Source organism: Uranotaenia lowii, chromosome 3 (assembly GCF_029784155.1).
Source record: "Uranotaenia lowii strain MFRU-FL chromosome 3, ASM2978415v1, whole genome shotgun sequence".
In the NCBI taxonomy this organism is placed as follows: domain Eukaryota; kingdom Metazoa; phylum Arthropoda; class Insecta; order Diptera; family Culicidae; genus Uranotaenia; species Uranotaenia lowii.
The window spans coordinates 61,724,892-61,739,776 of NC_073693.1; the positions used below are offsets into that span (position 1 = coordinate 61,724,892).

The window sequence follows — 14,885 nt, forward strand, 5'->3', positions numbered from 1 at the left end:
ACTGTTTGAATTCTCTGCACTTATCAGTTTTGAGTTAAACTTTTGACCTAAGCTGTTGAGTTTTGATAACAGAGCTAAAAAGTTAAAAATCTTTGTTTTTATTTTGACATATTTTATAAGGGCTTATTTTTTTTTTTTTTTTTTTATTCATAAACTATATTTATTAAGGCAATTCACTTCATAAAAGTAGTACTGTGCCGAGGGTCTGATTTGGTCTTAGAATTAAGAGGAGGTTGGAAGGGGTTTTTGGATGTGGATGGAGGGGTAGGGGAAGGGATACGATCTATTACACTGGTCGAATTCCGATTATCGGAGCTGATGAGTGTAGCGTTTATTCGTCGTGGGTCATCTTCAGCCTCGTCACCTGAGGCGATGGGCGAAGCTTGAGGGGTTGATCTCTTGCGAGGCGGTGAAACGGTCAAATGTATTGTTGGAGCTGGAACTGGTGTGGTGCTTTCTGTCGAGTGATGTTGATGCATTCGTTTTTGGGGTTGTTGTTGCTGTTGCTGGTCTGTCGGTTGGTTCGATTCGTTCGGTGTGGTGTATTTTTTCGGCTGCTGTTTTTTCTTCTGCTGGTTGTAGATGTCATTGTGATTTTTTACAACTTCTGCGTAGCTGGTCGTACTCGGTGTTGCAATTAATCTGCGAGCTGCGTCGAGGGTGATATTTTGCTCGGTTTTAATTTTCAATACGGCAGTTTCGTATGCGTTCACAGGGCAGTTTTTGTCGAGCGGAGAGTGGTTTCCGTTGCAGTTCGAACAAAATTTTGATTTTGCGGTGCAAGTTTCGCTGCTGTGAATTCCAGAGCAAACTATACACGCTTTTTCTAAGAGACATTTGCTTTTTGGGTGTCCATATTTTAAGCAGTTTCGGCATATTAAGGGCTGCGGATAATAATGCCGCGTCCTTAAGCGTATAAAACCGAAATTTATAAATTCCGGCACAACCGTCGAATTAATAGTTAGCACTAGTGTCGGTGTTTCCACGAGCCCTGCTGATGTTTTCTTCTTGATCCGTCTCACAGCTATAATTTTTTGGGCCGATAACTCTTTAAGAAGTTCCTCTTCGGACATACCTTCGACTTCGTTGCATCTTACCACAAATTTACGACTATTTAGCTCGGGGTGGCGGCCAATTTCGATTGGCGTGCCATCCAGAAGCTTGGAAAGAGTAAATATTTTTCGGGCTTGTTCTTTGCTTCGGATTCTCAAAACGTACCAACTTTTGTTCTTTACAAAGTAGCCACTTTCGATTGGGCCCGCAAACTGCTCGATCGACCTTCCAATAACGAATGGATTTTTCGGCAGTTCAGATCCATTTCTCGCTTTCAGGAACATGTAGTACAATCTACCATGCACTCCTTGAGGGTCCATCCATTCCGGAATGGTCCTGGCCGGATGATCTCCGGGGGAAGGACTCATCCCGGGAACAACAAACTTGTTAACGTATCTCTCATTAAAATAAAACAATAACCTTTCACTGTGGTGCGCGAGCTCGTAAAAATACGTCCGACTCCACTGAAGGCAGAAGCTAAACTGATAAGGGCTTATGTTAATAAGAAATTTCTCCTATAAATATTTAAGGAGTTCCATATTCATTGTAATATCCACCAACATAACTTTAATAAATTTTATTGACCATTTCCCCCTTTTTTATCTCTTTTTTGCAGGTGATGGCGCACAATACGACCGTCCAGCTCGGAGGCGTTGCGTTCCTGGTCTGCAAAGTGGCCGGCGCCGACAGAGTGGGTGTACATTGGGTTTGTTTTGGTGTTTGATTTTATCGCATTGTTGTGTGACGCGTCCGGATTTCATCGAATGTTTATTTTGAGTTTTTATCAGTTTCAATGTTATTATTAGTAGAGTATTCGTTAAACCCCTTCCCAAAAACTCCAACATCTAACATTCATATCATATTAATAGTAAGATATTCATAGTGTACAGACGTTTCAGGAAAAAAACACTTTTTGTCAACTGAGATCATAAAAAAATTAAATCTGTGCTTCACAAACGTCTACTTTATTTGTGCTATTCCAGATTTTATTTATATGACATAAATTAAAATATTTCCGGAAACATTCCTTTACGCAAATTGGGCATGAATGAGCTTTGTTTTTGGCTTAAGACTTAAGACATTCTGTTTGTTACCAAGAGCAACTTGCTGATTGATTTTATCTACGTTTTCTTGATATTTTTTTGTGGATTGTTGAGAAACACCAAGTCCTTAAGCGCCACTTGGATTTCATTTGTGATTTACCTTTTTTCCCAATTGCACGTCACTAACATCTTCTAGTTACACTTGATCGTTGAACTTTTCCACTTTGCTTGATTTATTAATTGTGATAGATACATATGTGCAAGAACTTCATGAAAGTAGCCGATTCATCAATCGATCATTCGTGACGTCGACGTCGGTAAATTTTTTGTCGAATCCACAAAGAATAATTGAGGTTTCTATCTGAAATTTAATAAATAAGAGCATCATTCTCATCATAGGCGTATTTATGTACATTCTACAATGGTCAGTATGAATTTTTCTACAGTGGTTTCACTGATCATTTATGTATTATTCCTGAAGATGAATCTGTGCTTAGCAACCATCACATCACCGCCAACCCCAAAATCAAGGCAATGATAATATTTCTACGCGGATATTTGTCTTACAATATAGAGTAGGGGAGAGTGGGGTATCGTGGGCCATGGGGAAACGTGGGCCACTTTTAATATCTCAGATGTGTGTTGAGATAAAAATCTTAAACCAACTGTCATTGTCGTTGCTTTGCGTGAGCATGTATTCCTATATGTGTTTGACTGAAATACGCATCATATGCTTCTTTTATTTATCAAGCTAAAAAAAGTTAGAAAAATTTACTTACATAATTAAAAAAACACCCGCTAATTTCATCAATGGGGAACCTAAAGTGCATAACAAAAATATGCTCATACGCTTATGATCTTAGTGTTGTCATGATCTTTCACGTGGAAAGGGAATTTTTGATGAAACATCAATAAGTCACACAAACGCAAACAATTTGCAAATCATAGCTTGTGGGGAATCGTGGGCCACACATCTTGAATCACCTACATTTTTATGTTTTTATACACATTCAGCACTTAAAATACGTTTTACCTATCTACAAAGTTTTGTTATGCCAAATGAAGAGTTATGAAAAATATTTTGCCATCCTATATAAGAAATTTTGCCAAAACGTTCGCGAGCCAGGTTTTCGAATCTATGCGATCATACACCGCTCTCTTTTTTATTTCATCATCTGAAATTGCTTTTAAGTAACGAAATGAATTAGGAAATCACAGTTTTGGGTCAACTCATAAACTTTGCATGTTATTTGGTCAATTTGGATTTGGTGGCCCACGATTCCCCACCATTTTTCAAAATCCAAAAAATATTGCTTTTTTTCAAACAGTCAGAATTTGGGGAAAATAATTTATTAAAAAATTTAAAAAATACCTTATGATACCTTGAAAATGTAGAAAACCATACCATTTTTTTTATTTTCATTTTATCTTTTATAATAAAGAAGTTATGGAACAACGTAAAAAAGTGGCCAATGATTCCCCACTCTCCCATACTTCAAACTTTAAATTTATGAAAACTATGGCATTTAATGCAAAACATACTTGCTATACTTGAGTCAATCTTACATTCAATGGTGTAAATTAGAGCAAGTTCACTCGTGTAGGAAAAAAGTGGTAAAAATTTTGGCACTTTTAGCACATTTCGAAAAGTTCACCATGCAAAAACCATGCATGCTGTGATGCAAAAATAGCTCAATTTCTATCACATTCTTTTGAAATAAAAACAGTGTTGTCGAAAAATTCAGCACCCAAAAATCTTGAAAACATTTTTGCATGGTAAAATTTTCAAAATGTGCAACAAAACGAGTGAACTTGGTCTTAGGGTGATTTGGACCTAGAGCCTTCTTAGAAAGTTCCTAAACTGTCGAAAATTGTAAGTAGTAAGTCATTTCGCTAGCATAGGATAAAGGCACTGCTATGCATACAATGAACTATTATTCCTTTGAATTCTTCAATACCGCTTTTTGCCATAAAAAGTCATTTTTAGAAAAATTTCATCGATTCTAAAAATGTATCCCCTCTTCGGTGGTTAATCGATAAGTGACACGCCTTTCTGGAAATTAAAATAAATAAGGAAAAAACACGTTTTTTACAGTCCGAAAAATTCTATCACTGTGATAAATATGAACCATATTACTCTTTTCCCTAGAAACAAGAAAATCTATGAAAAACTCGGGAAAGTTGTAAAGAGTCCAATAATATGACACTTTTGATTTGGATGTTCCATCATCAGACCTGACCTGATATCACCAAAACTTTGTTTCAATACCAAAAAAACAACACAGGGGCGAATTTTTAATCGGGGCATAATTCAAAACCAATACTCAATATTTTTAATGTTTTTTGTCAGTTTTACTAACAACAAGTAAGAACAGACAAATAATCAAACTTTTGTGCTGCTGATAAAGTTGAAGTAGATTGAAAATGTTTCAGATATTCATAACAGCTATTAAAGCGTTTTAATTGTTTTAAAAGCTGTTATATTATATTTATGCTTATACTAGCTGATTTTATCCGGCCTTGCTTAGGATCACATAAAAAATTAAGCAAAATGAATCATCTGGCTTTACGAAACTATGGAAGCTTTGTACTCATCGTTATAAGAATATTGACCATGTATGCACCCAAAATTCAGCCTCTGTGCCAATGGCGTGTAGTCAATTACATAGCATCATTGGTACAAGAAGATAACGCGACCGGTGCTGATTCGATTTGCTCCCACCGGCATTAACCTCCCAAGTCAACCGAATTGCGTATGTCTGAAAGAAACAAAATAAAAACGATTTCACGTCCCTCCCTATCGCATCATAAGACGAAGAAGGATGGAAACAAATACCGGCCAACACCAGGCAGCCAGCGAACCGAGCACTGTGCGTGTGAATGTAGCAAAAGCAACAACAAAAACATCCTTCTAATTCAATCCCTTCAATCCACCGGCAAACAACCACGGCCGAGCTGTGCGTGTGTATGCAGTAAAAGCAACAAAAAAAACATTGCTTCAATTCAATCAACCGGCAAACAACCACGGCTAAGCTATGCGTTTGTATGTAGCAAAAGCAACAACAAAAACATTCCTTCAATTCACCGGCAAAGCTGCCCGGCTTTAGCAGCTGTGTATATGTAGCGTATGTATGTAATAGCAGGCAGTAAGCAAAGCACAGTTCTCATTCAATGGGTTTCCCGTTCCTTCACTCCCGTTCCCTTTCCCGTTACCATTGCAAGACAAAGGACTACCTTGAAAGGCGGCCAAACGCCGGGAAGCCACACCGTCGTGCATTTTTTTTGTAATTGTTCGGCGGCAGAAAGCCTATGACAAATATCCCTCGTCCTGTATGAAGCTCAAATAGTACACTGGTTATGGTGTCGGACTGGCAAGACGATCTAGTTGGTGAATTGAGTTCGACTCTCCCTACGGGCGCTGTATTTTATATTTTTATTTTCTTGTTTCTGGGATGAATTATCCAATAGGAAGGAAATCCCATAAAATGTTTTTCTTGTTTCGCTTCAATGTAGTGGTCATGCATAATTTTAGTTGGGAGCCGAGTCCTTATGCCAGTTACGGTTTTTCAAACATATCATCTTCGGCACAGTGCACATTTCAGCGCATTATCGGCACAGAGATTTGCTAAATAGGCATTGGATTTTTGCAACCTCTTCTATGGGTGTGGCAATCCAAGATTTTAAGGATTGATAGCCTTTTTAAAGTTTTTTGGGATATTGGATATTTAATAATTATGAGGGTTGTGTTAATATAAATTTTGAATAATATCCCTTGAATACTTATTCATCTTATCACAAAAAAAAAAAACATTTTATTTAAGGTTTACTTAAAGGGTCCAAAAAAGGCCATTTACCGTATGTTAATCTTTTTCGATATGGAAGCTTGTCCTAGGTTTTCCTTTATTTCAGCCAAATGAAGATCCTCTAATTCCTTAAATGCTCCTCCCAAAACTCCTAATAATACACCCAAAATTCAGCCTCTGTGCCAATGGCGTGTAGTCAATTACATAGCATCATTGGTACAAGAAGATAACGCGATCGGTGCTGATTCGATTTGCTCCCACCGGCATTAATCTCACAAGTTAACCGAATTGCGTATGTCTGAAAGAAACAAAATAAAAACGCTTTCACGTCCCTCCCTATCGCATCACAAGACGAAGAAGGATGGAAATAAATACAGGCCAACACCAGACAGTCAGCGAACCGAGCACTGTGCGTGTGAATGTAGCAAAAGCAACAACAAAAACATCCTTCTAATTCAATCCCTTCAGTCCACCGGCAAACTACCACGGCCAAGCTGTGCGTGTGTATGCAGTAAAAGCAACAAAAAAAACATTGCTTCAATTTACCGGCAAACAACCACGCACCGGCCAAGCTGGCCGGCTTTAGCAGCTGTGTATATGTAGCGTGTGTATGTAATAGCAGGCAGTAAGCAAAGCACAGTTCTCATTCAATGGGTTTCCCGTTCCTTCACTCCCGTTCCCTTTGCCGTTTCCATCGCAAGACAAAGGACTACCTTGAAAGGCGGCCAAACGCCGGGAAGCCACCGTTGTGCGATTTTTTGTGATTGTTCGGTGGCAGAAACCCTATGACAAATATCCCTCGTCCTACATGAAGCTCAAATAGTACACTGGTTAAGATGTCGGACTGGCAAGACGATATAAATGGTGATTTGAGTTCAACTCTCCCTACGGGCGCTGTAGTTTTTTTTTTCTTGTTTCTGGGGTGAATTATCCAATAGGAAAGAAATCCCATAAAATGTTTTTCTTGTTTCGCTTCAATGTAGTGGTCAAGCATCATTTTAGTTGGAAGCCGAGTCCTTATGCCAGTTACGGTTTTTCAAACATATCATCTTCGGCACAGTGCACATTTCAGCGCATTATCGGCACAGAGATTTGCTAAATAGGCACTGGATTTTTGCAACCTCTTCTATGGGTGTAACAGGGTGGCCTGCATGTTTCCATTTTCAAATTCCTGGTTTTTCCTCGGTTTTTTTTTTTCAATTGATGTATAATGATTTTCCCGGTATTGAAATACACAAATAAAAACGTTCATAAGATTTTTGACCAATGGGTTGACATTTTTACAAAAAATTTACATAAAAGTATGGATGGATTTATAATTTGCAGTAATGCAATCTTAAAATTAAAAAAGAGTGAGATTTGTTCGAAATTCTACAGAAAATAAAGATTAAGCGGGTTGAAATGCAAAACGGTAAGAAGGCAATTCTAGTTTTCTTTATCTTTAAAATTTTTTATGAAATGTTATTTTAAACTGTCACCTTTTTTGAGTCTTTGACAACAACTTCGCTTTTCATGGAAGAAACCCATTTTTTAAATAAATTTGCTAAGTATGTTTTTCATATGATTACATGCGATGTAATACTTTTCAATTAAAAATCCTATTTGAAATAACCATTTGAATTGAATTTCAATTAAGAATTTCCATTTTTGGCTTCATACTGAATTTGAGTTCATACATTAATTCCTCCCACGCCTAAGAATTCTGAAGTTTTATTTTGGTTCTCAATCCTTAATACTGTTCCAGGTTTTTGTTGAATAACTTTTATTTGTTTCTTTTTTATGTGTTTTCAGAACCTTCCGGGTACTGGATTCTGATTTTGCCATTAAAATTTGAGTCTGTATTTTCAGATGTTTAGAAATGTTTCACTAGGAATAACTAGCTTTCAAAATGAAATCTTAATCCAAAATTTAAAAAATTATCTACGTATGAAATATGTTTTTTTTTATTTCAATTTATTTTAGAAAAGTTCTTAATGTATCTATATGATACCACAAAATGTATAACAAAAGCACGCAAAATTTCACCTGCTGTGTATTCTTTAACCCTTTTATGCATGACTTTTTTAAAATGAGAATTCCAGTTATTGATTCAGTATAAAAATAACATTTTAACTCGAAAAACAAAACTCTACAGGTTTGAAGTCATTATTTTTAGTATTATAAAAGTTATGGCCCATCAAAGTTGAAAAATATTTTTTGAAATTTTTATTTTATTTCAATACGGTTGTGCTAATTTTTCAAAACCTTGTTAATTGGATGCAGGAAGGTGTTTGTGATTGATTGAGATTATAAAATTTGTAAGTATTTGCAAATCTGGAGAAATTACAGCAATTTTCCAAAAACTACATTTTTCAATAAAAATCAATAAATTTAATTTTTTCAATTTTTCCGCATACTTTGTTCGATATATCACACATACATCAAAATATCGTTACAAAAATACCATAAGCTTATTTCTTTTAACATCTAGAATATTTTTTTTGAATACATCACTCAAAAACATCCACGCGTTTTCGAGATATTAGGATTTTTATTAGTGTTGTTTTAAACCAACACTATGCATTAAAGGGTTAATCATCCAAATATAAAGGGTAACATTCATTGAAATTTCAATTATTAAAAACATGACATTACTTACGGTTACGAAAATACGTGTACGAAATTTGTGATTTTAGATAAATGACTCTATTCGTCAACAAAATTTAAAAAAGCCTTAAATGAAAAAATTAACGACGAAATCTGATTTGCAATCATGCGTTCAATTTATTCAAAAATTTCTCTGATCATGAGACCTTTCTGTTACTTTCTTCAAGTTTTGATTCAGTGTAACTTGTTTTTGTTTCTGGAAAACATGAGCATCCGATGAAATTCTAAAAAACATTGATTATCGACCAGTGTAAAATAATTCCAGTAAAATAAAGACGTTAAGCATCAATCTCAGCTTTCTAGATTCATTTGAAAACCATCTGACCATTTCAACGTATAAATTCACACCACAACATACAAGTCGGAATATTAAAAGTGCCCTAAGGTACAAAATATTACATTCTAACATATATTAACGTTAAAAAAGTTCATTACCAAATTTTAACGTAGGGGAGAAGCGGGCTAAATGCGCCTATTAAGCAGAACACTGGTTTAATCACATATTACATCAAATATGCCTACAAAAACTATATACACGTATGTAGGCATCTGTTTTCTAAACATTAGAGTAATTTTAATGTTAAAACTTTTAAATTTTTAGGAGTAATTTTTATGTTAAAATTTATTATAACTGTTGTTTAAAATTCCGAACTTCAAACCGTGAAGGCTAAATGCGCTAGATCTTCAATTGTCTCTTAAGATGTTATTCAGAGCTTAGATTTGAAGTTTCAATGATAAAAATCTTTTATTTATCCTATTTAACCTGTTATTTTAGGATGGAGGCATTTTACAAACATGATGGAGGCATACAAAAACACTCTCTTATCTAATATATAAAGATGAGTTGGGCTATATATGTTTGTATATATATATGCACCTTATACAAATCCACACCGCTTAACCGATCAGCTTGAAATTTGGTACAGTGATGTAAACGGACATGAGAAAGGTCGAGGTAATAATTTTGAGCCCCTCCCACCTAAGAAAAGGGACCCTCCCATTCAACTTACGTTTTTATTCCCACGAACCAAAAGTCATGGCACCCATTTGTCAACCGATTTTCGTTTCCTTTGGCGGGGTTGTTTTCACCATCACCATGGGCCAGGCATTAGAAACGACCATCCAAAGTTCACGTGTACTCGAGAGCACATCAAAGCTTGCTGAGCATAAAAAAATTGAAAGGAGAAACTTTGGCGGGTGTTTCCCTTCTACTGTTCAAAGCACGTGGTACCGGTGCGAGGCATTTGATTGCAATAATGAGCCTTCATTTAGGATAGTAAAAACTACTCGCCTGTTAGAAATATATAATGAGAAGAACAGTGGTTGAGAATCCACTAGAATATGCAGTGTGTTAAGTATGTTCATTATGAATTGACTTTTCAGTTGAATAACTATTTGGAGTGAAAACTAATGTTCCAGCTTTTAGGAACCAACCATTTTCATATTTTCGGAACTTCTCATAGGGAAACAATTAATTAAACTGAACGTTGTAAGTTCAAGGTTGCGATCTCAACACTTTGATTGCCGTGTAGGAATTTAATTTTCAATAGGAATTAGAAAATCAATCGTTCATTTTATTCAAAAAATTGAAACCAAATCCAACGCACGAGACTTTTAGTAATTGAATCTGAAGTTTTTAGTTTTGTACAATTCAATTTCATTTGTAAATTTTTAAATTTAAAGTTATTATTAATCATCGATGTGTTCAATTCTACCACCTAATTAAACGAACTTAAAAAGCACATTGAAAACATGCAGAGGAAGTCTTTTATGAGGTTTAAGCGGAAATCTATTTAGAAATTTCTACAAAGTAGTACAAAATAAAACTGAAATAGGTATTTCATTCTACGGGTAGATCTTGAAAAGCGGTCGTTAACATTTGTTTACAAGCTTAATAAATTGGATTTTCGCTAGATAACCCATGGAAAAGATAAAAAATTGTTATCATTTGATGAAAAAAGGGTAATTCAATACAAGCTCCCTCAAAAATGGTGGGTGTAAAATAAGGTTGCCAGAATTGCCGTTTAGGGACCGAACAAATCCAGCCAATTTTATCGAAAAAACCTACCCAAATCCAGCATTTGATTTTAAAATGTTCAAAGCAATATCCTGGCAATATCCGGGCAAACTTGGTCAAAACCGCGGAATTATTCAGTAAAAATAACGAAAAATATACTTGCAATATTTGTTTTCAACAAACCGCATCAGCAGATTTTAAATTGTACATCAAGCTTCCAAACACGAGTCATGATTATTTCTAAAACTTGCCAATAAAAACTTCTTTTTGTACGTGAAAATGAAAAAAAATATTATTATTATAAAATCTCAGTTTATGTAATGTTTTAAAAATGATGTGAATAAATCCGAGCTTTTGCAACAAAATCCGGGAAACCAGGCCAGACCAGACTTACTTCAAGTTTTGATTCAAATGTTCTAGCAAATCCGAATGAATCCGGGCAACCTGGCAACCTTAGATTGAAATGTTTTTCGTGATAAAATGGATAAGCATTCAAGGGAAATTTTTTCAAATTTCTATTAGCAAATCTAAAAACTATTAGTTATTCAATTATATGAAAACGATAAACTTTGCTAATAATCCCAATTAAAACTTTAAGAAGAATTGCAAAACTTACAAAGCTCCCATGGATAAACATAGTCCAATTTGTTATGATGATGAACAAAAAGCTTTCAAAATTTCAAAAAGTCAAACGACTCATTTCGATTAATAAACGAGAACCCGAGCAAGGCCGGGTAAAATCAGCTAAAGCTTAGTTCTTTTAGAAATGGGACACTTTCATTTGCTAATAGCTCGTTAACTAGTTATTGGATATTGAAAATTTTGACAGCATTTTGTTGGCTGTAAAAAGTACTATTCGACCTATTTTTTTCAAAATTTAAAATTTACGCGTTTTTGAGATATGTACGATGCGAGAGAAAAAGAAAAAAATAATTTTGCACAGTTTCCTTGAAAATATGTCATTATCAAATTGATAGCTGACAAAACCGTTGATTATTCAAAGAATTACTGAGTTTTTGTGGTGGATAAGTATGCAAACACTGTCAATAATGTCCACAAAGCTCAAATCAAGCATTGGAGAGAAGCACATGATCGGCAACAACGGTTAAGTATCATCAAGGAAGTCAAGTCTCATACCAGCACTTTTAATTTTCAATAAACGAAAAACTAAGGGTAGATCGCTGAAATGTCCAAAACAATTTTCTCCGATAAGCTGAAAGTGTCGCCTAGTGATGACTCATTGAAATCCAACCTCAAACAACCATTTTTTGATAGTTCCAAAGCTCATAAGCTGTAAAACCGGTACCGAAAAAAAAAAACGTTCAAAAATGTGGTCAAAAATAATCAAATTTTTTCATTTCGAAACAACTGTATCCACTTAAATGCTTCCAGTTTCCAGTTTCCAGAGAAGTATTGGACCAAAAAGTATCAGAAATTGAAGAAGGAGGGTGAAGCCACCTAAAATATAGATTTTACGAAGCATAAGTTGGAGAAACTGATCAATACCTTGACTGAAAAAAGTGTGCGCCGGCCAATGGGAGATACCAAGAATAAAGTAGAAATTTCTTTAATAAAAAACGGTAAATATTTTTTTTCAAATTTTTTCATGAAAGATCATAACATTACCTTCTTTTTCTTCATAGAAAGTATTTCGTTCAAACGAATGGTTTTTTAGATACAGGCATTCGTAACTGTCCCATTTCTAAAAGAACTAAGCTTTAGTTCCACTATATAATTAATATTAAAGCTCCATAAAAGCTTGAATATGTTTTATTTTTTAAGTTCATTTAAATAAGAAACAAAAACCATCCAAGTTTTTTTGTTGAGCTTCTTTATGTATATTTTTTAAAAGTCAAAATATTACGTAAAAAGGTATCATAACCTTGTTTGGATTTTTTTGTTGAGATTATAAATTCATAAAATTCTTACTTGCCTTATGCCACCCTCAAATTGCATTGGCTAGATAAGCTGTCTAGTCAGCCATTTCATCAAACAGCTGGAGGGTCCAGAAAATTGAGCTTCGGAGAAAAATTGAGATAAAATGAATAAATTTTAGAATTTAACGGATTTATGTTAAGGAAACACATTCCTAAAGATGTTCCCGGTTTTGATACGAAATTTCAAGTGTTTTTTTGGTTTTCCCAATTTCATTTCCGGGTTTGCTTGTCACGCTGTAATAAAATAAACATATAGACGCTTATGAATATGTTATTTTAAAGTGAATTGAGATCGTTCATTCATCATGTGGATCTTTATTTTATTTTATAAACATAGTTTTCCAGTTCTTTTATTGGTCAATATTATTCAACCATTCACATCTGATCTGCTTAAACTAATGGTCACTGGTCACAAAGAGAAAATTCAAAAATTTTCTCACTTGAACCTCGCGCATGAGAAAAAAAACTGAGCAAAATGTTTTTAAAATTTCCTATTCAATCTGATTCAAAATGAATTCCAATGACTGATAATATGATTTTTTCACTATTCATTTGGAAACGCGATTTGCCATATCATTGTTAAAGACTTGAGTTATCATTTCTGATACGATTTCATGTCTGCTTCCGCGAATATAATTTGGTACCGTAATCCGGGGTAAGATTGAACCCTTTTTTAAATATTTTTCGATTATTTTGCCTGTTACGGGGAATGTGGCATGTTTCATATTTTTTAAACCAGTACTAGACTCCTATGAATGTAAAACATGGTTGCGGAAATTTATAAGACTATTTTAAATTTGATTTTAAAATCGATTTTGTCTCTATTCAGAATTTGATGCTTTGGGGTAACATTGATCAGTCTCCATTTTGACGGTTTCAACGAGTTTTATTGATCACAGAGGATTCAAAACACCTTCAGAATATTTACAAATGCTTGTTTATAAAAAAGAACAATGATGCTGCATACACTTAGGGGCAAACATTATAACAATTGCCAAGTAGTTTTAGCTTCAAAATACAAATGAAATTTAACCTTCCAACATTCCCCTTGGCCCTCCCGTTATATCCATTTTCATTTTTTTCTTCAAAGTAAACCATTTGATAGGGTTCCTATCCATTTGTCCAATACAGGCTTACTCTTGGAAAATGTCCTTATTCTCTAAATATCAAAAAATTATCATTAAATGACTTTAAAAATAGCTCTATAACTATACAAATACAAAGGAAAAAAAGTTGTTTTTTCACATTAAACAAGCCGTTTGCTTCTTAATGCTATTTGTTATCATCAGAAGAGCTGTTTGTTTGCGAGCCTTGGAAAAAATAGATATTCCAAGATTTTGAAAGTACATTTTTACAAACAGAAAAAACAATCAAAAACCAACCAAATTTTTTCTATTTTATATTCAATTGATAGGCTTTCAGTCGTAAAAAATAGTTTTCAAAAATTCAAACAATAGACTGAGTTATTGATGATAATGTGGAATAATTTATTGTTGGTCAAAGTAACCCTGATGATCAAAGTTACCCTGTTTTTCGGTATCCTTCATTGCTCCCCAGTGAAAAGTGAACAATCAATTAGTGCTAAGTTGAAAAGTTCCCCAGATCATTCCAAAAGTTTTAAGAGTCCACTTTTGAAGAAATCTTTTATATTTGGAACGACCCGGAACACAAAGAAAACAAACAAAAACTCTTAAGCGAATTCAAAGATTTCTACCATCGATAGAAAAAAAGAAACTAAAATATTAGCTTTTTTTTTATTCTAGTCTGACTCTTTCGAATCCATATTCAAGATTTTAGTTAAAATTTGATTATCTTAATAACTGAAATATTGAGAAATTAAGCAAAACACTGACAAGCTATGCAATTCTCTCCATATATTATTCACGTGAAGATTTCATGTGTCTTTATCGGTACAAATTTTTCATTTAAAATCAATTCCGAAACCTAAATCCTAGGATGGTTTTTTTCATACTGGTTATATTCTACTTTATATTTGTGATTTTCATCCGACATTTTGAAATAAAGCTACCCAATCAACATCATTAGTTGGCGATCTCTTGCTTTTTGAATTTCTCTATAGGATAATCATCATGATTAAGGTTGCCAGATTGCTCGGTTATTTATTACAAAATTAGGGAAAAGTCCAGTCAGGCCCGGTTGCCCGGGTTTCATTGGAAAAAGCCTTGATTTTGCCCGGATTTATTAACTTAATTCAAAAAGAACAAACTGTATTGTAAAATTTTTAATCTTTGCGGCCGAAACGAAATTTTTTAAGCATATTTTTTATAAAAATTACTAAAAAAGGTTTATTGGAAGGCTGAAATACGATTTAAAATCTACTGATCTAGATTTTGATGAAAAATTTATTTAAAAAAAAAGTTTTTTG

At 34.2% G+C, this 14,885-nt stretch overlaps 1 protein-coding gene across 5 annotated transcripts in view; it reads left to right on the forward strand.

The window, feature by feature from the left end:
* The window catches only part of LOC129758392 (hemicentin-2), a 970,424-nt gene that overhangs the window by 536,751 nt on the left and 418,788 nt on the right, over positions 1-14,885 (forward strand). For 4 of the 5 annotated variants that reach the window (XM_055755895.1, XM_055755894.1, XM_055755896.1 and 1 more), the window contains one exon: positions 1,670-1,759. In XM_055755895.1, the coding sequence (XP_055611870.1) occupies positions 1,670-1,759 (90 nt within the window). The remainder of the gene's footprint in view (positions 1-1,669; positions 1,760-14,885) is intronic. The other variant, XM_055755898.1, reaches the window with a different exon arrangement.